Raw genomic sequence first — 23,335 nt, forward strand, 5'->3', positions numbered from 1 at the left:
AGGCCGGAAGAAATCTGAACGAACAGAAATAGGCTAACAAAACGATGCAGCGTCGGGGCCTCGTGTCGTAAATTCGGTTCAGTCGAGGAGCCAGTTTCTTTACTCAAACTCAAATGATTTCGTGGTCTAGACATAGTATTATCCAGTCCTAACTCCGGAGTTTCAACGAGGACCGTGGTTGGGGGTCGTCTTGTTCCAGCATATGGGATTCCAGTTCGAGATCTTTTCTGAGAGGAGGAAAAGACAGCCCGTTGGTTGGGAGACAATGCCTTGCTATTAGTAGTCATACATATATCTATCGAGAATCCGCCAATAATTTTCTCCTTGAATCCAATTCAAGGTCGTCGCAACCCCCGAAAAAAGGCCGTGCCGCATCGTATGATCCAAGGGGATAAGGCCCTCCACAGTTAATATATGTCGTGGAGTCACAGAACGCGCCTGACTCGAAAACACGGGCGAGACGTTCAGCAACTCGCTCAAATCCTTTTTGACTCGACCAAAGGTACTCTGGAGTAATTTTCCATTGGGGCCGCCGGGGGGGACCTTGGAGTCGCCCACTCGCCCACGCGCCCACGGAATAATCCAACAATATACCAAGAAGAGAGCACACGCGATGTGACCATCAATTTGTGATTAAACGGGTCGATGATCGGAACCTCCGAACTGACCGTTTCGATCGCAGGTTCCAGATAAGAATGCCTGCAGTGCTGCACGCGGAGGGCAAGGATCAGGGCGATCCTGATTAGATTCTGCTTCGGATCCAGCGACCGGGTAACCGGAGAGCCTGAGCGCAGAATCGTCAAGACGGAAGAACTACGGATTAATCAACAATTCAACCACCTGAAGGACCGGTGCAGAACCAAGGATTGCGACCCCCTGCATTAGATTTGGTAGCTAAACTCAATTGCGCAGTTGGTCCGCAGTTCGGCCGTTCGAGAAGATTCCGACTCTGCAGCGTCATCTGCACAAGAGCAGTTGGATTTCAACCTTGTGTGCTGAAGCTGCAGCTTTGGTCGCAATTGCAACATCTGCCTCGTGCTTGCGGGGATAAATTATGGACACCAGAGCAGGATAAACCTTGTTTATGCACGTGGGCGTGAGATTTCAAATTTCCTTCCAGGTTCTCTTCTCCAACTCGCGCAACTGCCACTGCCACTGCCACGCAGCCAGCCAGCCCCCTCTCACCAACTCGCCGTCTTGGCCGCCCCTGAACGCCTCTTGGAGAAAAAACGGCCGAGGTTCGTAATTCGGCTGCGATCCGGGCCAAAAGACCGAGACAAGGTCATTTCTTTAGATTGAAAACCTGGTAGGTGGCGCTCCGGAAGAGGAAAGTGAGACCACAGAGCTCCGCAGCTGGCGCAGCGTGCGCGCCGCAGGGCGAGCGCCAGAACCACAGATGCACCCACCCGCTGGTCAATGTGCGCTGTACCCGCCGGGGAGAGGGTTCCGACTGAGGATCGAGGCTAACAACTTGATAATGGGTCTAGCGCGTGGGCGATAGATTAATTGTCCTGTGCAATTGCAGAGTCTAGATTCAGAGATGCTGACGGTGCGTATTACTGAAGGATTGTGCCATCCTTCTGACATTGCGCTACTGTCTACGCGAAGCTGACAGCTTGAAGGAATGAATTTGTCCGACGCGAGATGGAGATGCACAATTCAGAAGACACAACCTCGGACGTTGACGACTCGATGTGTGTCATTTTGAGCACTGGGCAGCTGAATCTGCTCAAATGGCGCAACCCGTGGGGTGGCCCCCCACCAACGATTGAACCTTGCGGTCCAGTCAAGGCGTCGGCGTCTTCCAAATCCGTTTCTCCAAGGCTTGAGGTCTCTGGAATTCCGGTTTCTGGCGCCAGAAGGTTCGGTCCGGCAGGCCTTTGAATCAAAGCTCACTTTTCGCTGGCCGCTGCTCGCGCCGTCGAAATTTGTCATTGGCCTTGGTCGAGTCCTCGGACTTTGAAGGCAGCGCCACAAGCCTCGATTTTTCGTCCTCGATTTCCAAGCGCACTGTCGGCTTGCAACCGAGACGCTGATCTGAAACTCAAAGTTACACAAGTGGATGATAACAAATGAAATTGATCTTATCTATCATTTTTTTATCGGAACTGATGGAAACACTTTCAAAGTTCGTGCAACACGTCAGTGATCGGGGAATCGTGAATGTGATCGTGCGTGCCCGCCGATCAAGGCTTCGGATCCGGATTCTGTTCCACATTGTACTCCACCTTGCGCCAAATCTCCAGCGGCACATCCGTCTGCGATTCCCGGCCGCCGGAATCGTTGTTGATCGCCTCTTGGCTGGCCGACGTGGCCAGCACCTTGGACTCTGATCGCGAATGCGACACTGCCCCCTTCCACCATCGCTTCGACCCCTTCTTTCCTGCCGTAGACGTCTGTGTACCTTTAGCGCTAGCATTAGCAACCACGGAGCCCAGTTGCTGCGACAGCCCGCCCGACTGGTGCGATGGGTCGCCGTAGCGGTTTGTGCGGTAGTTGCTGCTGTACTGCGAGAGGGCCTTGCCGAAGATCTTTCGGAGCAGGGGCCACCAGCACATGAGGTTGGCCACATAGATGGCCGTGCTGGCTTCGCGAATGTACCACAGCTGGTAGATTGTCGTATCTGGCGCGGCAAAGTTGAAGTATTTGTTCAGTATGGCGGCGATCATCACAAAGACACCGAGACCCAGGACGCTGATGAGCAGGAGTTTCTTCTTGAGGGGCATCTGCGATCCCTTTAGCAGGGGAACGGGGATGGCCAGCATCCAGGCGTCCGAGGACAGGTTGAAGACCGCCTGTGTGATCGAATAGTGCTGGTACGTTGCGCATTGCGGGTTGTCAACGGGGACGGCCCAGTACTGCGAGAACGGACGGCAGTAAACGGCAAAGTAGGTGATCTCAATCACTATAAACCCAAGCGCAACGTACCCCGCCAGGATCTGGACGAATATATGCCATGGAAGCCGACTCGTGAGCTTCCAGTACATGGCCACGAGACAGGTCTTCACGCCCCAGGTTGAGATGAGCATGCACTGCTCCAGCCCGATGACAATCTTGCTCCCGTATACCCTGTTGGCGACATCCTGGGGATCTGCGAGGATGCTCTCGAGCTCCGAATCTGGGAACAAATTCGTCGCGTATTCGGCAGAGACTCGGATGAGGACGAGAAGGGTTGTATATACGGCCTGACAGGTCAGCACTTTTCTTTTCGATTGCTGAGATCAGGATGGCATACAAACGTCGCTGTCATAATATAGTCATCCACTGGAGATGTCAGCGCAAGTCACCCAGAGTTGAAGGACTCGAAGTACCTTGCAGATGCTTGATGCCTCCGTTGGATATACATCGTGCGATTCTGACACATCAGCCTCCATCGACGCAGTCTCACGGTGAAACGTACATTCTTCCAACATAAATCACGAAACCGATACTCCAAAACACAACGGCCTCCACCAGGAGCTGGTGCGGGGTGGGCGAAGTATCCCCCATAGTCGGTGAGATGGGATCTTCAGGTCAGCATCAGTTTTGGGGCACGGGGCAGGATTTCAAGGTTGAGGATGGACGCCGACTCTTGAGCCTTTCTTAAAGGAGGCTTAGGAGGATGGGCGTGGTTGGAGTCCAGAGGAGATGGCATCATCCCACACCACAGATTGAGCCGGAGCATACCGCTCTGGGAAAAGCAATTGCAAATTCTGCAACCCGACCCAGAGGCTTTACCAGCAGCGTGGGTGGGCAGGAAGGAATCAGATCCCTGCTGCGACGTGGAGCCTTTGCCTGCACACTAAATCGGTAGCCAAAGCCAAAGTCGCCCTAGCCCAAACCACTGCTGAGCCTTCGCCTCCAGCTAATCGCATGTCTTCCTCCTTAATAAACTGAACATGGGTTTTTCTTTTTTTCTTTTTTCCCTTTCTTCAGTTGTCTTCCCCCTTCTTTCCTCGTTTTTGTGTCGCACATCTGTGGTCGTATCTGACGTGTCTCGAAAATGGGCGAGAAGATCATCAACCCCGCTGCCAGCAAGGGCGGCGTGCAGGACCAGGTCGACGAGGTCCGTCTTGAAGCTGCTCTGGGCCACAAGCAGGAGCTGCGTCGTGGATTCGGGCTCTTCAGCTTGACCAGTCTGGGGATTATCATCGCCAAGTGAGTTATCAGTCGCAAAACTGCAGTCCCCTGTCGCCCCATCTCGGGGAATTTCGATCGACGATCGCTGACCAGGGTCCAACGTCCAATAGCTCGTGGGCCGCAACTGGAGGCACCATCGTCACTGCTCTATACAATGGAGGACCCATGGCAGTGCTCTACGGTTTGATCTTGGTTTCCATCTTCTATGGCCTGATCTCTGCCTCATTGTCCGAACTGGCCTCTGCCATCCCCTCCGCTGGAGGTGTCTACCACTGGTCCACTGTCGTCGCAGGTAGACATGGCCGTGCCACTGGATTCTTCACAGGCTACCTAAATGCGTGCGCGTGGCTGCTCTCCGCTTCGTCCATGAGCTCGATTCTCGGCAACGAGGCTGTCGCCATGTATCTCCTGCGCAACCCGGAAGTCGAATGGCACAGCTGGCAGCCGTTTATCGTCTTCCAGATTGTTCTCTGGATGTGCTGTGGTATCGTGTGCATGGGCAACCGCTACCTGCCGCTCCTCAACCGCATTGCCCTGGTTCTGTCCATGGGCGGTATGTTCATCACCATTGTGGTCCTGGCTGTGATGCCTCGTGGCCGTCGGGCGAGCAACAGGCAGGTCTGGAGGACATACTACAACGAGACTGGCGGCTGGAACGATGCCATTTGCTTCCTGAGCGGTCTGCTCAACGCAGCGTTTGCCGTCGGCACACCTGACTGTATCAGTCATTTGTCTGAAGAGGGTACGCACTTCCTTGTTCTCTTCTCACTTCTTGATGCTAATGAATCAATCAGTCCCCCAACCCGAACGCAAGGTCCCGCAAGGAATCATGCTCCAACTCCTCACAGCTTTCGCCACGGCCTTTGTCTACCTCATTGCCCTCTTCTACGGCATTTCGGACATCGACGCCGTCTTCAACAGCTCCATCTCCTACTTCCCCACCGCAGAGATCTACCTGCAAGCCACGGGCTCGACCGCCGGCGCAGTCGGCCTCATCGCCCTCCTCTTCCTCGCCACCTTCCCAACCCTCATCGGAACCCTCACCACAGGCGGCCGCATGTGGTGGTCACTCGCCCGCGACAATGCAACCCCGTTCGCGCCCTTCTTCGCGCGCGTTCACCCTACTCTTGATGCCCCTGTCAACGCCACTGTCGGAATGACAGTAATGGTCTCGTGCCTCGGCTGCATCTACGTCGGAAGCACAACAGCCTTCCAGGCGCTCATCTCCTCGTTCATCGTGCTGAGCACACTCTCTTACGCGGGCGCAATCGTCCCACATATCCTTACGGGCCGCAAGAAGATCGTCCCCGGCCCCTTCGCCATGTCCGGAATCTGGGGATACATCGTGAACATTGGCTCCGTGATCTACATCGTCGTGACCGTTGTCTTCTTCTGCTTCCCATTCGTCATGCCCGTTACCGTGCAGAATATGAACTATACTAGTGTCATCACTGTCGGGCTCATGACCCTTGTTGCAATCTGGTGGTTTATTCGTGGAAATAGGGAGTACAAGGGACCTGTTTATAGTATGGAGGCTGCGGAGAAGTTGGCGAGGGAAGGGGTTGAGGCTGTCAAGGTTGAGCCGAGTGTGGCTGCTGCTGCTTCGGAGTAGACAGTCGTTGCCCGTCAACTCCCGATGTTATGTATCTAGTACTTAAAGATGACCGTCTATGTGTGATTAAGGGACGTTAATGTATATAACGTGATATATAATGGTATACTCCGATATCCCCAGAACTTAGGGGCTAAATAAGGATCGGTCTCTCGACATATTTCCAACACTACGTAGCTCTGTATACCTATCCTGACGGGAAATATATTAGGTTACTTCTCCTTCACCCAGCCGTTAATGTCTACTAATACAATACGACGATCCCGACTCGAAAAGCAAGCGCATGGCAACTCATCCTTGACCTGCATACGTCGAAGCCTTCGTAGATTCTGGTTGCTTAGGAACGAGGTACCATTGTATCCTCATCATGGTTCACAACCACAGTCCCTCTCCCTTTCATTGTAGAGCCTGTACACCTTTTTAACATTCCACGAAGACTTCAGTACATCTACCATGGCTTTAGGCCCGCACTGCACTGGAAAGGAGTGGTGGTGCTGCTCCTTAGGACTGTTGAATGGAGTCCAACATCTATAGCCTAAATTCCCGGCTCGGCCAACAGCATCTGAAGGTCTGTCTATCCATCCAAGCTCTGGGTATTTACTTACAATTTATCTGCAATGACTCGATGATGACGATTCGGTCAGACGCTAAGACATCTTTGATCTTCTTGGCACTATTCAAGGTTCTGCGCCGCGCCCAATAGAGAGACCCTTCCCTTTCTCCGAGGATTTCCGCGGAACCACCACCGGCAGTTCTCGTTGCCCAGGAATCTATTTCACCTCTCGACATAACAGCTTTTCGCATGAATGCATCGGCAAGGGCTCACTGCAGTCTTCTGGGTTAGAGGAAAAGACTGGTCTACGCAATCCTTCATACTCGTCAAGTGCGAGACTGATATTTCAAAGCAGTTTGCGAATAAAAGAGAGGCAAACCAACTCAACAAGCCAGCCAGGTCTTTTTACTGTGGTTAGCAAACAACGCCAGACAACATTCGGTGGTTGGGAAGCTTTGCATTGCATACTAATTGACCATTATTTACTCGTGGTTACGACAATCGCTCATTCTTCGCGCAATGCGCACCACCGGATTTAGATTTATCCTCATTACTTCCTGGCTCCAGAGGTTCACTGAGTAGCGGGGATTATTTCCAGTTCAGAGACTTATTGATCAGACTGCTATCCAGCTATTGTTACGGGAGTAGTGGTCTCCCAGGTCAAGATAGATATAGAGCGAATAGGAGCTGACCAAGGTACTATGAGAAAGAATGTATTTTGGGGGGTCAAGGCTAACACTCCATCAGGACAGATCGTGCTACCGGGCTAGATAGATTCTCCATTCTCCCCTGGCTATTGTCATTGCTGGCCATTTCATGCACAAGAATGGACCGCCGGTCAAGGACTGTATAACAACTCTTGGTTTAGTCTACAGCCTCTTTCCGAGCCCACGCGCCTCTCTCAACAGGGAAATATGCTACAGACGTGAAAAGCCTCATGGCAGGAAAATCTAGAAACGTGATCCGACGGCTGACAGCCTACTTCTTTTCCTGCATGTCCCGTCAACCGTGATATACGGTACGGATTACTTCAAGGCGGCCTCAACTGCTCCATCATCCCGTAATGTCTTTTGATCGTATCGAGTAGGCTTGCTGTTAGGATAAAGAACAAGATAGTAATCGGGCTCTCACTAGCCAAGACCAAATAATACGAGGAAAGCTATGCTGTGCACCCTACTATGCGGGAATAGTGCCCTTCATACTGCTGCTTCCCAGAACCCTAATGCAGAACTACACGACTGGCGCTCATCTCTAATAAGAATATGACCAGACTCGGATATTCAAGAGGAAGACCCACGGCTCCAACAGCGGTTGCTTCCACATGCAGACAGTCTTTTCGACAGGGGGGCGATGCGCCTTCGCTAGATGTCAGACTCGACATTTGCGATGGCTTGCATGAGCTGAGGTTTTCTACGACAACCAGGACAAGCTAGAGGACGCTAGAAATTGTATAATTAAGCACTTGTGGGGGCGTGAGGACGCATTTGGTCATGATCTTGACTTTACCTTTGCAAGTGGTCCATTGTCTAGGTGTCATGTACTGCAAGCAGGGCAGCTGAAAAAGGCGGGAAGGATGTTTCAACGGGCACCAACTGGTTATACAAAGACACCGTACTTACATCGATGGTACCTTCTCACTCTATCTGGGGACACCAGGGACCTCTGATAGGCTCAAGGTCAGGTCAGATTGACGAGGCAGAGGAGATGGATCAGCGAGCACTGGCAGAGTTTGAAGATAAGCTTGGTTCGGACGGTACGTACACCTCTCCAGACGTGCGACGAACCAGAGTGACCCTACCTAGCTCATGGCGAGGTAGAGAAGACGAAACGTATTTCCCTGCGAGTACTGGAAGGCTATGAGAAGACAGTGGGCCGCAATCACCTCTTCACCCTCAAGGTAATTCATCGTCTTGGCACTGTGTACCAACGTCAAGGATTGCTAGAGAAGGCGGAGGAGAACTACCATCACGCACTGGCGGGTTACAGGACAGCACTGGGGAGTGACAGGTTTGAGGCAGCGCCCACAGGTTAGTCTCTTGCCCGAGACTATGAACGCCGAGACGAGCTTAAGGAGGCAAAGGGGGTATCAAGAAGCACTGGCGGTCTTCGAAAGAAGACTAGGAGCTTACCATAGGCGAACACGCAAGGCAGCTGACAGATTAGACTCTCTTGTTACTTGTCAGTAATTCTCTGTATTTATTACTGCTACTACTACTTCTACTTGGCGTGGTGTGCTATGCTCCATGGGGAAAAAGGCACAGATTGAATCTATACAAAGTGTTTGCAAGCAGGCATTCTCGAAATTGGTACCTTTGATAATGAACATGAATTAACTCAGAGACATCGAATTGCTCTGCGCGGTAAAGTGGCGACAGTAGAGCACGGCGATAGGTTATCTAGATTAGTAAAGGGGTGCCCGAACTCGGACTCGAGACTCTACTACCTATGGGGGGAATAAGCGGCCATGGGGTCCAGAAGCAGACGGTTGAAAATGCACACATGGTGATATCTTGCAGACAATAGATCCTGAACAACAAAACCTCGGACTCAGCTCAAAGAGACTGATAAGGACTAAGAACTTGTACTTGGCAAGCTTACCAGGTATATACTAGTCGGCTACCCAGGCCTGTCCCCGGGATATAATCGCATCTTCCCCAGTTGCGAATCATACCTAGTAGAGTGAAAGAAGGTGCGACTGAGCCAGTCGCGTGCAGCGCGCCTTCCATATACGAGCGCTTACAGTAGCCTGCCAGGGCAAGAGCGATAGGTACCCGACTCTGGACCCAGAGGCTACAACTAGTATGATGCCCAGGGTAGGATATGGCAAGCGCGTCACCAGGCCACAGAACCTAGAGTAGTATCTGAAGAGGGCTATTTTGCTTTTACCACCATCAACTGGCGCAAGACTGCTAATGGCTAGTCAAGGACTCGATCGAGCCCCGTCCATGGGGACGGATTGGCCCACGAAGAGGGTATCTCCTTGGTCACCGGATGCATGTCAGACTCAGGAGTGGTGTGGAAAGCGAGACCGAGGATGCCACGAGAATGGAATCTATGCAATAGCAGTTTCTGGGCAACTTGAGGACCTAAGAGCACACGCGAAGGTTCTGGCGAGGTCGTACCAGGGGTGGTGCTTCATGAGCGACTGCAAGAGCGCAATGCCCATAGCCCGGAAAGCTGGAGAGATATTCCAAGGCTGTCTTTTACCAATGATTGGGCGAGCTGATGTGCTAAGACACAACGGTCTTGGTGATCCGGAGTGGTCTACCGAGCAGCATCGGCCGTTGCCAACCGGTGAAAATATAAGGCGACGACAGGCAGGTGACGACAATTTTATCCTGACTGTCTCACTTGCATCAGGCTCTATTCCAACGACTCTCTGCTGTACACCGTCAGCCAGACAATCTCGTCTTCCATGGACACGTGCCACCAAATGGTAGGTTCCTTGAGCATCCAATGTGACGGTCGACAGTAGCAAAGTTTCAGGAGTATATTCTCGAGAGACGCCTGTCGACAGAGAGCCGTACCTTGTAATCGCAACGAAAATGACTTCGCAATATATCCCTCAGTACCGGCTCGATGCGAGGATACCCAAGAAAAACAGCGCACCCCTCGATCCGAGCCCAGCCTGCTCACGATCACGACATGCTCGATACGAGTCCACCCGATAGGCCAATTTACTGACAGCGGGCTCTGGAGGGGCGAGATCAGCCAATGGGTGCATAAATTCGGCGGGACTAGCCAATGACTAGCGCCGATCATGACGGCGAGCCCACCCAAACCCGCGGGGTATAGGGATGGACATTATTATCGTCATAGCACTTCAGTCAGCAGTTTCAGGTCTGCCGAGGACCGGGAAGAACCGGATGATATCACAGGAACGGACCACCGGAGCCCAGGCCCTCGATTTGTATAAATTGGACGCTTCTCCTCGAGGGGAAGAGGGGTAGACACGTCGAGCACACGAGCATTTTTTGAACAGTTTTTTTTTTGGCACTGCGGACGGAGTACGGCGATCCGATAACATACCACAATTCACATTCCACACATACATTATTCGATGTCTGCCGCGGCTGTTAGCATTACTCTCCCCGTCCTCCTCCGAACTCCCTCTGCGCCCTCTTCTCCTGTTGACTGTATGTCCTCATACCCGCCTGGCTGTCTTGCCACTTTCACTCTTCCGACTCGTCTTTACTAACAACTGAACACAGCAACACCCAAATCAACTCCCGACACCATGTCCATCCGCCAGTTTGGAACCATCGAGTGGTACAACGAGGCTCAGGGCTTCGGCATGATCACCTCCGAGTTCGGTGGCTCGCTCATCCTGCGCTCGAGCGCGAGCATTCCCCTCGGGACCTTGCGAGAGGGCATGAGGGTATCCTATGAGGCTGTTCAGGGCCCGGTTCTTCTCATGGCCGATCAGGTCCAGCCTGAGGAATGATTGATGTCGTTTTGGAGATGTCTTTTTGCGTTTTTTCCCCCTTGCATGGATGCATGGATGCATGAACAGGATTTGATTTGATGCTTGTACGATTGTGTTTCTAGCGGAGATTTTTAATGATACCACCCGTCTACTCCTTTATATGTGTTGGCCTACTAAATTGTAAGCATAAAAACTAGCAGCTTGTCCATTAGACAGTAAGAAGAGATGGGCGCGGCGATTCCAGGACAAATTATAGTTGTCTTTTAAAGTCACACTTCTTTCGCCTTGGTTCCTTGTCACTTAGTTGACTGATATTATTGAGTGAATCACGTCAGCTACCCAAAAACTTCTCTGTTCTCTCAATAGACCTTGAAGATTCCATTGTGTTACTATAAATGTGTAGCCAATCATGGTTTTTAAGAGTGGGGCGGCGTCTAGGCGCTCGGTCGGGCCTGCCATTGTTTTGACTTGGCTGTCCTCGAGCTTCTCCCAACCATCTACGATGCCAGCGCTTCGCTGGAGCCCGAGAGGATTTAATTCAGTAGTCCGGAGCTCACTCGCTCGCTATGTTGTTTCTCCTCTACATCGTTCGAATGGGACAACCGTGGCTTCAAAGCTCCTTCTTCCACAGCGCCAATTTCTCACGTCGGGATTCGTCAAGGTGGACATTTCGCGCAAGATAGAAGAAGAAGAACTTCCGTTATACAAGGCCGAGAATTACTACCCTGCTTCTATTGGCCAGGTTCTCGAGTCCAGATACCAGATTGTTTCAAAGCTTGGATATGGTACCTCGTCGACCGTTTGGCTTTGTCGGGATCTCCGGTGAGTGTCTAATCTGGCACCAGAGAGACATTCCAACACCTAATCTTAACAGAGAGGACGACTACTTGACACTCAAAGTCTGCAACAAGGGACACGAACCCACTCATGAACTCGCAATTTCAGACCTCTTAAGAAACTCCAAAGAGCATGCTGGGAAGAAGACGATTCGCCTTGTGCTTGATTCCTTCAAGGTGTCGGGCCCCAGCGGGACTCATACATGTTTGATATACCAACCATGTGGAATGAGCTTTACCGAGTTCCAGCACTTACTCCCCGACAACAAGTTACCGAAAGAGCTTGTCCAACGAGGGATCCAACTCATTCTGATATCGTTGGCGTTTTTGCATGACAATGGCGTGATACACACTGGTGGGGTTTCAGCTCAAACTAGCATCTGCCAGTCTATGTGTGTAGAGAACATCATGACTAACGAAACACAGATATCTCAACCAACAACATCCTCCAAGTAATCCAAGATCCCTCCATCCTCCGCCAGATCGAAGAAGATGAGGTAGCCCGGCCAATCGCCCGAAAGGTCCTCAGTGACAGAACCATCTATTTCTCCAGGCCAATGCCCAACTCCACAGGGCTACCTGTTCTCTCCGACTTTGGCGAAGCGAGAATTGACAAAGGTTCCAACAGAGGCGATATTATGCCCGGCATCTATCGCGCACCGGAGGTGATTCTGGATATGGAGTGGGATTGCAAGGTAGACGTATGGTCTATTGGTACCATGGTGAGTCTCCCCATTATATCTTACATGAAGCCGTGCTTCGAACGGATATTATGACCAAGATCCGAATCTGATTAATGGCTTAGATCTGGGACATGGTAGAGGGCGGGCACCTCTTCTTCGCCAAGAAAGACCGCATCCTCAACGACGAACAGCACCTAGCAGAATTAGTATCCCTGATGGGCTCCCCTCCAGAGTTTCTCCAAAGGAGCGAAAAGTGTCGCCAGTTCTGGGATGATCAAGGTACGTCATGCCCATTCCTTTGTTATTCTTTCTTTGATGACTCTTTCATTATCTCTGACAATATCATACGGCATGCACCTGGAAAGGCTCAATACCCATCCCAGAACAATCCTTTGAAATGAGAGCGCGGCAATTCCCCAACGAAGATAACGAGCTATTCATGGCGTTCTTGCGAAGAATCTTCCGCTGGTTACCAGAGGAGAGACCAACGGCCGAGGAGCTTGCGTATGATGACTTTCTAATGCAGCCACTGCTTGTTGCGAGACTTGCGGGGTGATGATTCGACGAGGTCAGCATAATGTACTATATCTTCACGTGGCCAATGTGGTTAATATAGCTGATGACATGTGGCCAGCTGCGCTTACAGAGTAGGATGGACGAAACCAGGTTAAACAATACAAGGCATAATGTTAGAGTTTTGATATACTAGTAACGCTAGCCACAGTAAGTAAACGCAAGGAACTTACAACCAGGTAACATTCGCAGAAGAGGTAGAAAATGTAGGCAAGAGCAGTCCTACCCACTCCACTCCACTCCCCTCCAACCCATCTCTAATTCTTCGGCTCCATCTGCTCCAGCATCTCGATAAACCTCCGATCCGCAATCGTATACTCGCCCAAAAACATCTCCCACTCCCTCTCCGCATACCTCGCCTTCCCCCTCCACTCCCTAACAACATCCCAGCTCATCAGCCCCGCCATGGCCATCTCCCCAAAGACCCTAACGAAGAAGAACTGATTCGGCCCCGCCTCCGTCCTCTCAAAGGCCTCCTCGAACTTGCAGAACCCCGCCTCATCGAGCGTCCCGATGGGGGTGAACTTGTCAAAGTCGGAGATGGGGTCAAAGGCCGGGTTGAAGGGGATGCCGCGCATGATGCGGTGGGTGTAGGGCCCGTCGACGAGCCGGATCCCGCCGGCGATTGTGTACAGGTTTGTGGTGTTTGTGCCGAGGGTGCGGAGGGCGAGGGTCCAGGATACGGGGAGGTCGAGCTCCGGGACGGGTTTTGCTTCGAAGAGCCAGATTTCGTAGAGGGGAGCCATTTTTGTGTGGTTTGGTGGAATAGGTTGGTTGGTTGGTTAGTTAGTTGAAGTTGGTTTGTGTGGTGTGTGTGTTGGATTTGTAGACGTGTAGATCAAACCAAATTTGAAGTAGTAAAGTTGTATGATGGATCATGGCTCTGGGCAGGGAGCAAGCATATTTAAACTACTCTATTCACCTGGTCCATGGTTATTGTAGCCTTGGACCATTGTCTGGCATATAAAGAACTAGCTAAAAGTAAACAGGACAGCACTGTAGTCTTTGTTAATATTTGTCTCTGGGGGTTGCATTGCTCTATATTTTGTCCTTTTACGGGTGATATTTGAGACAAGAGCCCTATTGTCCTGTGAATGCACAAAGGCCATTAACTCATTAGCCCATGTCTCAAGATGAAAAGTTATGTCATTTTGCTAGAGTGATTGTTGATGAAGAAAGTTTGCTCTCTTGGCTTTGTTCATTGAATTTAGGATATAGTAGCATAGTACTAGCTACAATTATTGATTTAAGAGCTTTTAACCAGAGTCCATCACCCAGGTTAGGTAGTCTAATATCATATCCTAATATTAACATGTCCCTTAGTTGTCAAGCTCGTCGCTCTAGTCTAGTAGGGTATTTCGCCGACTGCCCGACAAAAAGAAGTGGGCATAGGTTCTTTTGCAAGGGCTTGGTGAGCACCGCAGGTACAACACCCAAGGAAATAGCATCCAAAACTGCAACTTTGGAAAAGGATAGTTGCAGCTTCCAAGATTAGCATATACAGCATGTTAGTGGAAATAGTGCAGAGCTATCTCTTGGTAGTATCGGGATCAGGGCAGGGTACAGAGTTATTGCGTAGGGCCACAAAGGTTGGCAGACTGTACCAATGCCAATAAGATGATTTGGATGGATGATTCTTTTAGCAATTTGAGGATAATAAAGGCCATAACTGTGATGGGCTACTTGTAGAACCACGGGACCGAGTCTATTCCAAATTTCTTCAAAACAAACGGTAAATACTTCATGTTATATCACTCTTGCGTTGGTGTCGCGCTTCAAGAGGTCTGTCTCTATCTCTGTCTCTATCTCTAATGCTCCCATAAGTCTTTGGTACATCCGTTCTAAAAGACCCGTCAAGCCGAGCTCCCCTGTGCCACCGCGGGAATCGACCATGGCAACTACGCCTCTTAGATGTTTTCGAGCAATACCATGTTCGCCCAGCGCCACCTATATGTGCGAAAAATCAGTCAGTCGTCTGTTTTTTGGAACCGTACCATGTCATGAGCTTCCAGAAAGGGGCCATAATTATTACCTCGTCCAAAGCGAGAGCGAGCGCTTTGGCAACAGTCATGGTACTAACAGGGGCAGCAGAACAATTGTCAATGCTCATGTTGACTACTTCCTGCCGCAATGTGTGCAGGCAGATTTGCTTATACTGCAGAGCCAATCGGGCGAAGACGAGGTTATCTGGCTGCTGGAACTGCAGGATGTAGCGGCAGGTACTCAGGAGAACGGCGGCGACCATGAGTGTGTCATCTGCCACGGCGAGACCAACCCATTCGCGAAGAAGCTGGGTTTTGTGGTCTCCGGGGTAGTCGAAGAGGCTGCAGTGCCCGGTGGTCAAGGGGACGATTACGTGGACATCTGCAACCATAGCCAGGTCAGCTGAGGGGCGAAATAGAGGTAAGGGTAGGTTCTCATGTTTCGGTAGGTGAAATATGGACGTACAGTGATTCAACAAGCAGTATTCCACCGAAGAAAGCGGTCTTGCCAAGGATGAGAACAGGTCTTTATTACTGTTGAATGCTTGGCTCAAGGGGCTCGAGATGGCTTCCTCGAATGCAGTTGGGACCTTGTTGGCCGGGACACTGCGGTGTGTATCTCTTGTATATTCTTCCCGTTGCCGGCGTCTTCTCTGGGCGTGTGCCTGACGGAAAGCGTGTGAATAGGCCACTTTCTTGGACTCGGATGAAGGGGCTTCCGTCGGGTTTGAGACGGTAACAAATTGGAACCGGGGGGGCATACTTGGACCTTGACGGGGAAAAGTGCATGTCAGTGAGTTGATACTGATCTTGTTGGATGGAAGCGGATTTGTCAGACGTCGGTGCCAAGACAAAGGATTCCCCGATCGGGATGTGGCTTTATATGTTGGTTATATCAAGCCAGGGCGAACTGCATCTCTGTCAAATAATAATGTCTTATTCCCGGCGAGTCGTCTTGTGCCAAGACCGAATACTTCCCTATGAAGCTATTTCCATATCAAGTCTCTTGGACGAGTAAATTGCGCGTTTGACCGATTTGTAATAAGACGCTATCAACTCTTACAATGAATAACTGGACAGCTATATAAGAGCCAAGTCCGAGGCTTTGGATCCAGTCAGAGCTCCAATCGTTGCTAACCACCTACTCTTCAACATGTCCTCCTTGACCAAGTCCATCCCCACCGGATCCTGGGTCCTGGTAACCGGAGCCAGCGGCTTTCTCGCATCCCACGTCTGCCTTGAATTCCTACAGCGCGGTTTCAGAGTCCGCGGCGCCGTTCGTGATCCAACTCAATCTTCATGGCTCCTGGACAGCGCTCGCTTCAAGCCATACGCCAACCTCGGCGCCATCGAGCTCGTCTCCGTGCCCCATCTCGGCGCGGACGGAGCCTACGACGAAGCAATCAAAGGTGCTGCGGCCGTCATCCACATTGCCTACGTGACAAACATCGTCCCCGATCCGAACGACGTCATTACCCCCATGGTAGCCGGCGTTCGCTCGATTCTCACTGCCGCCACCCGCGAGCCCTCGGTCCGCGAGGTCGTGTTTACTAGCAGCGCCCTTGCTGCCTCGCCGCTTGCGAGTGGTGTTGATAACGGTGTCGTCGGGCGAGACTCTTGGAATGATGCTGTCCTCGAGGCTGCATGGGCCTCACCGCCGCCGTATGGCATGGCCCATGCCATGGCCAACTACCCTGCGAGCAAGGTGGCTGCCGAGAAGGAAGTCTGGAGGTTTGTGGAGAGCAATAATGACCTCGTCCACTTCAATGTCAACGTCGTGTCCCCCGCGGGGATTACCGGAGAGCCCCTCCACAAGAAACATATTGAAGGGCCGGCCAATTGGGTGGTCCACGCCTACCGGGGCAACAAGGCGGTCATGGATACTTTGCCAGCCAGTAAGCAATCCATTTCTCCCCCTCCAGCAAGCCCTCACTCAGGTTGCTGCAACCAACCGGGCCGTGATCTGACTCTTATCATCATAATAGCCTTCTACGCGGATGTGAAAGACGTGGCGTTGCTCCATGTGGCAGCCGCTCTGGATCCAGAGGTCAAGAACGCGCGACTCCAGGCTTGGGGGCATAGTGCGAACTGGAATGAGATACTCGCGATACTGCGCAAGCTCCGCCCGCAGAAGAAGTTTGTGGATGACTACCCGGATCCGCACCATCTGAGGGTCTCAATCGATCAAACGGAATCTGTTGCACTTCTCAACAAGTGGCGCCATAGGCCCGGTAAGGGTGGCTGGACGTCTTTGGAGGACAGCATCTTTGAAAACATCATGAATCCTTACCTTGAGGTGGAGTAGGTTATATATATATTCAATTCTTTCCAAGGATGGGGTTTAATGACCGAGATAGCATAGATAGCACTAGTCGCGATTATTGGTTTGAGCTCTTCTACGGAGAACCTAGGTATCCTACTCGTAGTCTCATACAGTTGTGGTCAATGCCACCCTAACCACGGTAACATTATCGCCTCTCTTTAGCATCAAGCTCGTGGCTTTAGTCTAGGGTATTTGGTATTCCGACCAAGGAACTAGTGAGTATCCTCATGTTCTTTCTTTTATTAGGGCTCGGTGATCACTGTAGGAACAAGCCCGTAGGGGAGTGGCGTCGAGAACCGCAAATCTTCAAGAAGAGTCGTCGCAACAGTCAATAATAGCATATAGAGCCTGTAAGTATAGCGTAGAACTATATGTTGATAGCATCAAAGGAGCAGAAAATAGATCCCGTGGCCACAATTGGGACTAACAATATTCGTGATGATAGATACTAGCCCTCAGTGCATGGATAGGCAGCTTGAAGAACTCCAACCATATAGACGAAACCACCAAATAAAGCAGCCTGGAGCTTACGACGTGATTGCCTAGTCCGGTTTAGCCCACGCCAGAGCGAATACGCCGTTAGCCTTAACTTCGGAGGAGGCGGATACAGCACTGGACTATTCCCACGGCTGGAGCAGAGCCTAAATTCTCACCAATAATAATAACCTGGGCAGTGCAGTCATGAGCTCTAAGAGCGCCAGGGCCTCACTAGAGAGCTAGGCTGACATACCCGAAGTCCTCGGACAAGAAGATATAAAATCCCCGCGCATTTCTCGCCCCCAGCGAATCCTTCCGACAACCGCCAATAATTTACCCAAAAATGCCCCCAAAATTCGTCCTCATAACCGGCTGCAGCGATGGCGGCCTGGGCTCAGCACTCGCGCTCTCCTTCGCAAAACACCCCAACATGCACATCTTCGCAAGCGCCCGAAATATCTCGAAAATGGGCGCTCTCGCCGACAAACAAAACATCACCCTCGTCCACCTCGACGTGACAGACAGCGCCTCGATAAAATCCGCCGTCGCGACCGTGTCAGAGGCCACGGATGGCAAACTCGATTACCTGGTCAACAACGCCGGGCGGAATCGGTACATGCCTGTTCTCGACGAGGATCTGGATGTTGCACGGCAGGTGTTTGAGACGAATGTGTGGGGCGCGGTTGCGGTTCTTCAGGGGTTCAAGGGGCTGGTCATCTCTGCAAGGGGGGTTGTTGTTAGCGTGAGTAGTGTGGGGGGGCATTGCACTGTTCCTTATATGGGTATTTCTTCCTTTATTCTTTCTGCATGGGTTGTTTTTATGAGATATGCTGTGTGTACTGATCGATTGCAGGCGTGTATGGTGCGTCGAAGAGGTCGCTGGAGATCATCACCGAGACGCTGCGCATTGAGCTTGCGCCGTTTGGGGTCAGGGTCGCGACGCTGGTGACGGGGGCTGTGGAGTCGCAGGGCAAGACGCACTCTGATGGGTTGACTCTACCGGAGGACAGTCTGTACAAGAGCATAGAGGAAGATATTATTGCCCGCGCAACATGGAATGATGGCGTACCGCGGGAGTCAGCATCCAAGTGGGCGAACAACGTTGTCGCAAGGCTCATCGGAGGCGCATCGGGGTTGGTCTGGGCAGGAAGCCATGCAGGGACTATGTGGCTCTTTGAAAAAGTGCTCCCTTCGTGGATCTTCGACAAGCTCATGACAATGGGGCAGGGACTGGATAAGCTGGAATAGAAGAATTGATTTGGCTGGTTAAGGGTACAGATGAACTAGCTAATACAGGGCCATCAAGTGGCTACTTCTTGGTCATGCGGACCACTGCCTGTGCCAGGGAGCCTTTTACCGAGTGCTTCACCGAGTCTCTCATCGTGTCGAGAGTGTCCATCACTTTGGCTTGCGCCATGGTATCCTTCAGGGAGTCTCTGACCGTGTCGATCGCGACCTTGACCTTTTCCTTTACACCCTCATGCTTTTGTACGGCGACCGGACACGAGCACGGGAGCTTGACGACGCTGATGGAATGTATGTTCAACGAAAAGGGCCCTTCCTGCCGTTCGTCGGTACTAGACCGTTAGCATACCCCAAGACAGCAGAGTATGGCCGCTTACTTTCGAATCCAAATCCCAAATCCTTTGATCCTCCGTAGATCCAACGGCGTCGGCGGTTCTCCGTTCCCGCACATGGGCTGTAGGCGGCTGAAGCGAATCCACCGTTTCGTCGGCGTCATGAGTCCCTTTGCATTCCTCGCACAAAACGTGTCCTCCCAGGCGAATGGCCGCTCATCCTGCATCACGATGCTGTACATTTTCCCGTCCGATCTGCCCAGTGTAATTTCTAGCGCGTCGTACTCTCGTAGGTCCCATGTCTGGTCCGAGCCCAATGTGTGGATGGCGGCGAATGCGGACTTGTCGATGCGTTGCCGGTCGAGCCAGCCGCTGAATTCGGTCTGGAAGATCGAGTCGTAGTGGTCGAGGCGCGAGTAGGTGAGGCCGTGGACGACGCGACTGAAGGTGGCTTCCCAGTTTCCATCCCAGGGGCTGACGCTGTTAGCTGGACGGGGCATATAGCAGGAGAGGGAGGGGGCATTACCCGCCGCCGTCGAAGAGGACCTTGCGCTCTGCTACATGGGCATCGCAATCCATGCTGTCTAGGGATAAGAATGCGATAAGATTATTGTTGCAAAGAATACCAAGGTAGACTGTGGAGGTGAGGGGTTAGAGTGTAGAGTAGGAAGCAAGTGCGTCACTCGAGTCTAAATGAAAGTCTACCTGCTCTGCTCTACAGCTTCGCCCTTGCCTTTTCGTCTCGCACCACCAGCCGTCGCTCGCCTGCTCGCTTTGTCTTCTCTCGGTCGCGGAGCACTCGGCGGAGGATCTTTCCACTCGCGCTCTTGGGCACTTCGTCCATGAATTCGACCTCGATGAGCCATTTGTGCCGGACTTTTTTCGCCTTGACGTACTCGATGAGCTCGCGGCCGACTGCGAGCACACCCTCTTCTGTGTCCAGTCGCTGGCGGGCAGCTGCTTTCAAAACGACGTACGCCTTGGGCTTTTCGCCTGCGTAGTCGTCGGGCACAGATGTGACTCCGACATCCTCGACAGCCGGATGGCCCAGCAACAGATCCTCGATTTCAGCCGGCGATACCGCGATCCCCTTCACCTTGATCATCTCCTTGATCCGATCGGTGATGTTGATGAACCCCTCGCGATCCATGAACCCGACGTCACCAGTATGCAACCACCCGTCCTCATCAAACGTCTCCCGTGTGGCCTTTTCATTGCCCAGATACCCCATGACAATCTGCGGCCCGCGCGCGAGGATCTCGCCCTCCTCCCCGTACCCAACTTCCTTGCCCGTCGCCACATCAATAACTTTAACCTCGGTATTCGCAACAATCATCCCCCCGCGCTGCGCATACTCATACGACTGCTTGTCGGGCGGGTGCGCCGTGATACAGCTGCACGACTCGGTCATTCCGTACCCTTGCTTGAACCCCGTCCAAGGATACCGCTCCTGCAGCTTCTGCAGGATCTCGCCAGAGATCGGGGCCGCGCCGGAGGAGAAGCGCTTGACGTGGGAGAGGTCATATTGCGCGACGGTGGGGTCCTGCAGGAGGCGGATGATGATGGGTGGGACGGAGAGGATCTCGCTGATTTTGTATTCGACGATCGTCTTGAGCATGCTTTCCATGGTGAATGAGGGGAGCATGTAGACGGTTGAGTTGCGGATTATAGGGAGGTGCATCTGGTGCACGAGGCCGGTAACTGCCAGGTCGTGTTAGGAATGTGTCAATTGGAGGGAAGCATAAGGCTTACTGTGGAAAAGAGGTAAGACGGCCAGCGACTTTTTGGTATCTTCGTGGGTGAGTTGGATGATCTGCATACATTGCGCGATGACATTGTGATGGGCGATCATGACCTGGATTGTCAGTCGTGTTCACATTACTAGCAAGTGGGAACGTACAGCCTTGGGAAGCCCCGTCGTCCCGCTACTGAAGCTGAGGAATCCGCAGATATCCCTGTTCGTCTTGCCTGGTGGAAGCTGCCATGGCGCCACCTGACGTGCAGCGCCCAGACTCTGGCCTTTCTTCACGAGCTGCTGCACGGAGGTGTATTCACCCTTTGAGCCCTCGAGCAGGAAGATGCGTTCAGGTGGAATTCCAGCGTTCTTCGCAGCTGGAATCGCAACATCCATTGACGAAGGTACCGTCATCAGAAACTTTGCCCGCGCAGTCTTGAGGGCGTAGGTCATCTCCTCGACGTTGTATGCTGGGGATGCTCCGGATATGATGCCGCCTATAGACCCCATTAGATCCTCCATCAAAAACAGAACGACAAACACACCCGCTCGAACAGTGGCCAGCATTGCAACCGGATACCAAATCGTGTTTGGGCTGAACAGCGCGACCGTATCCCCCGGCTGCAGTCCATAATTGACGACTAGCGAGGTCGACACAGAGGTCGTGAGCTCTTTAAGGGCGTCATAACGAATCTGCTCTTTCGTGATGGCATTCACAAACGAGCCGAGTTCTTCGGGCTTGGATTTCCGCAGCGGCGAGTACTCCGAGGCGAAGAGCCACTCCCAGATGGGGATGTTGGTGGGGACTACGTGCGGGCGTTAGCTGCGGGCTGCGTATGTGGATGGGGATCAGGTAGTCGTACTGTCGAGGCGTGGATGCTGGGAGGTGAAGATCATTTTCTAGCGTTCTACACACTTTCTTGTTGTCTAAAGATGAATTGCCTTGAGGGGCCAGAGGAAGACTATTTAAAGGAGGCCCAGATGAGGCCAGAATGCGGAGAAGCGGGGACAGGGTCGCTGTGGACCGAGGTCGCCTACCCCGCAATGCCATCTCGGCTATCATCGTTGTACTCGATGTATAAAACAGTCATGTTTACCATGTTGAGGTAGGTTTTGGCCATGGTTGATTGTGGATATCGAAGTTTATATCCCCGGGCGTAATGATGATGTCAGTTCGTTCCTGGTATATAACCGGCGAGAGCGAGGCAGCTCTGGAGCTGCTATAGACTGAAGCAATCGTATCTCAAACCTCCGCCGTTCTTCATTAAAAGCCGACCTTCAACTATATAGATATAAATACCAAAATGCCCTCATCGACGCAACCCCACCCCACCCAACGCGAAGTCGAACCGCACCCAACGCCCCCAGAATCCTACACCCCGCACCCCGAAAACTCCCTCCCCCTGCCGCCGCACCGCGCCTCGATCCTCCAAAAAATCCAATCTCTCTACCGCGGCAGCGCCTCGGAATCCGACATGGCCGTCTACGCCGAGAAATCCATCTACGACGACCCGTTCAGCTACTGCGACACGCGGTACAAGATCGCGGGCCAGTGGTACGGGATCCCGAAGCTGTTTGCAAAGTCCGAGACGCTTGCGACGGAGGTTGTGCAGTGCGACGACGATGAAGTGGTGTTTAAGCAGAGGCAGCGGTGGACGCTCAGGGGGTTGGGGGAGGGGCTGGGGACGAGGACGGTCGATAGTCTTGTGAGTTTGAGGCTTGAGGATGTGGGGGATGGGGAGGGCGAGAAGGTTGTGTACCACAAGGATATGTGGAGTCGGAGGGATTATGACCATGAGGGATTTGGGGCGGTGGTTAAGAAGTTGAATGGGTATGCATGCGCTCCGCTCATTGTTTCCTTCTTCGGGTGCTCTTGAAAGGGGAATGGAAAAGAGAGCATGGTGCTAACAGTGCACAGGGATAAATTGACACATATTACGAAGCCGCCCGAGTCGATATAGGAGGAGCTGACTACTGCCAAGGTGTGCTGGGGGCTTTTGCAGTATTGCGTGCGTGGTCTCCGGAGTGTATGTACCATATGTAGGGCATAGGCACCTACTTTGAATTACTAGCGGGCAAGTCATATATATACCAAGGCGCTTACCTTGGATATTTCACTACGATGCTCAACTTCCTTGGACTGCCAGCCCACTTTATATGGACCCTGGGATCTATCCTCCACAGGGTATAGGGCGTGCAGCTGGAAGTTTAATAACGTATTAGGGTTAGTAGAGCGGATGGTCTACACACCAGAAAGCAGAGATCAACTAAATTTGAAACTTGTACATAAGCCCTTTCTAAAGTAATTTTGGCACATACGACCACAGGGTGTGGAGAACAGGGCTTCCCGTCCGCTCAGCCGTACTTAAGCCACACGCCGGTAGGTTAGTAGTATGGTGGGTGACCACATGCGAATCCCTACTGTTGTATGTTTTTGCT

The 23,335-nt window shown here is 52.1% G+C and overlaps 12 protein-coding genes across 12 annotated transcripts; 7 read left to right on the forward strand and 5 right to left on the reverse strand.

Moving 5' to 3' along the window:
- Nucleotides 1–2,060: 2,060 nt before the first annotated feature.
- Nucleotides 2,061–3,668, reverse strand: BJX68DRAFT_96564 (uncharacterized protein). The gene is made up of 4 exons (XM_071050094.1): nt 3,401–3,668; nt 3,312–3,355; nt 3,236–3,264; nt 2,061–3,185 (listed from the first exon to the last, which is right to left on the reverse strand). The coding sequence occupies exons 1-4, from the start codon at nt 3,487–3,489 to the stop codon at nt 2,187–2,189; spliced, it is 1,161 nt and encodes a 386-aa protein (XP_070899024.1). The 5' UTR covers nt 3,490–3,668; the 3' UTR covers nt 2,061–2,186.
- Nucleotides 3,669–3,847: 179 nt separating this feature from the next.
- BJX68DRAFT_237796 (putative choline transport protein) lies at nt 3,848–5,888 on the forward strand. Its single transcript, XM_071040240.1, has 3 exons — nt 3,848–4,137; nt 4,230–4,861; nt 4,914–5,888. Exons 1-3 carry the CDS (start codon nt 3,983–3,985, stop codon nt 5,729–5,731), a joined length of 1,605 nt encoding a protein of 534 aa, XP_070899025.1. The 5' UTR covers nt 3,848–3,982; the 3' UTR covers nt 5,732–5,888.
- A 2,719-nt stretch (nt 5,889–8,607) lies between these two features.
- Nucleotides 8,608–10,240, forward strand: BJX68DRAFT_237801 (uncharacterized protein). Its single transcript, XM_071040241.1, has one exon. The coding sequence runs from the start codon at nt 9,197–9,199 to the stop codon at nt 9,722–9,724; it is 528 nt and encodes a 175-aa protein (XP_070899026.1). The 5' UTR covers nt 8,608–9,196; the 3' UTR covers nt 9,725–10,240.
- Nucleotides 10,241–10,869, forward strand: BJX68DRAFT_237802 (cold-shock protein). The gene has a single exon (XM_071040242.1). The coding sequence runs from the start codon at nt 10,522–10,524 to the stop codon at nt 10,726–10,728; it is 207 nt and encodes a 68-aa protein (XP_070899027.1). The 5' UTR covers nt 10,241–10,521; the 3' UTR covers nt 10,729–10,869.
- A 209-nt stretch (nt 10,870–11,078) lies between these two features.
- BJX68DRAFT_237806 (CMGC/CLK protein kinase) lies at nt 11,079–12,930 on the forward strand. The gene is made up of 6 exons (XM_071040243.1): nt 11,079–11,532; nt 11,585–11,901; nt 11,973–12,268; nt 12,352–12,508; nt 12,595–12,797; nt 12,864–12,930. The coding sequence occupies exons 1-5, from the start codon at nt 11,120–11,122 to the stop codon at nt 12,783–12,785; spliced, it is 1,374 nt and encodes a 457-aa protein (XP_070899028.1). The 5' UTR covers nt 11,079–11,119; the 3' UTR covers nt 12,786–12,797; nt 12,864–12,930.
- Nucleotides 12,931–13,059: 129 nt separating this feature from the next.
- On the reverse strand, nt 13,060–13,548 carry BJX68DRAFT_267111 (uncharacterized protein; the record flags this gene model as incomplete). The annotated part of the gene is made up of 1 exon (XM_071045708.1): nt 13,060–13,548. One exon carries the CDS (start codon nt 13,546–13,548, stop codon nt 13,060–13,062), a length of 489 nt encoding a protein of 162 aa, XP_070899029.1.
- A 969-nt stretch (nt 13,549–14,517) lies between these two features.
- Nucleotides 14,518–15,571, reverse strand: BJX68DRAFT_237816 (uncharacterized protein; the record flags this gene model as incomplete). Its single annotated transcript, XM_071040244.1, has 3 exons — nt 15,251–15,571; nt 14,835–15,166; nt 14,518–14,749 (listed from the first exon to the last, which is right to left on the reverse strand). Coding segments are annotated over exons 1-3 (823 nt in total), but the record flags the coding sequence as incomplete, so codon positions are not given.
- Nucleotides 15,572–15,937: 366 nt separating this feature from the next.
- Nucleotides 15,938–17,089, forward strand: BJX68DRAFT_267113 (aldehyde reductase II; the record flags this gene model as incomplete). Its single annotated transcript, XM_071045709.1, has 2 exons — nt 15,938–16,679; nt 16,770–17,089. 2 exons carry the CDS (start codon nt 15,938–15,940, stop codon nt 17,087–17,089), a joined length of 1,062 nt encoding a protein of 353 aa, XP_070899031.1.
- A 727-nt stretch (nt 17,090–17,816) lies between these two features.
- Nucleotides 17,817–19,227, forward strand: BJX68DRAFT_237817 (putative hydroxybutyrate dehydrogenase). Its single transcript, XM_071040245.1, has 2 exons — nt 17,817–18,366; nt 18,438–19,227. Exons 1-2 carry the CDS (start codon nt 17,928–17,930, stop codon nt 18,830–18,832), a joined length of 834 nt encoding a protein of 277 aa, XP_070899032.1. The 5' UTR covers nt 17,817–17,927; the 3' UTR covers nt 18,833–19,227.
- On the reverse strand, nt 18,894–19,740 carry BJX68DRAFT_267115 (uncharacterized protein; the record flags this gene model as incomplete). The annotated part of the gene is made up of 3 exons (XM_071045710.1): nt 18,894–19,161; nt 19,207–19,635; nt 19,688–19,740. 3 exons carry the CDS (start codon nt 19,738–19,740, stop codon nt 18,894–18,896), a joined length of 750 nt encoding a protein of 249 aa, XP_070899033.1.
- Nucleotides 19,741–19,876: 136 nt separating this feature from the next.
- On the reverse strand, nt 19,877–21,793 carry BJX68DRAFT_255469 (acyl--CoA ligase; the record flags this gene model as incomplete). Its single annotated transcript, XM_071043041.1, has 5 exons — nt 19,877–20,862; nt 20,914–21,016; nt 21,062–21,393; nt 21,442–21,702; nt 21,760–21,793. The coding sequence occupies 5 exons, from the start codon at nt 21,791–21,793 to the stop codon at nt 19,877–19,879; spliced, it is 1,716 nt and encodes a 571-aa protein (XP_070899034.1).
- A 407-nt stretch (nt 21,794–22,200) lies between these two features.
- Nucleotides 22,201–22,857, forward strand: BJX68DRAFT_267117 (uncharacterized protein; the record flags this gene model as incomplete). Its single annotated transcript, XM_071045711.1, has 2 exons — nt 22,201–22,727; nt 22,815–22,857. The coding sequence occupies 2 exons, from the start codon at nt 22,201–22,203 to the stop codon at nt 22,855–22,857; spliced, it is 570 nt and encodes a 189-aa protein (XP_070899035.1).
- Between the last annotated feature and the right edge of the window lie 478 nt (nt 22,858–23,335).

The sequence above is a fragment of the Aspergillus pseudodeflectus genome (assembly GCF_044049435.1).
Source record: "Aspergillus pseudodeflectus strain CBS 756.74 chromosome Unknown BJX68scaffold_22, whole genome shotgun sequence".
NCBI classification, from domain to species: Eukaryota; Fungi; Ascomycota; class Eurotiomycetes; order Eurotiales; family Aspergillaceae; genus Aspergillus; species Aspergillus pseudodeflectus.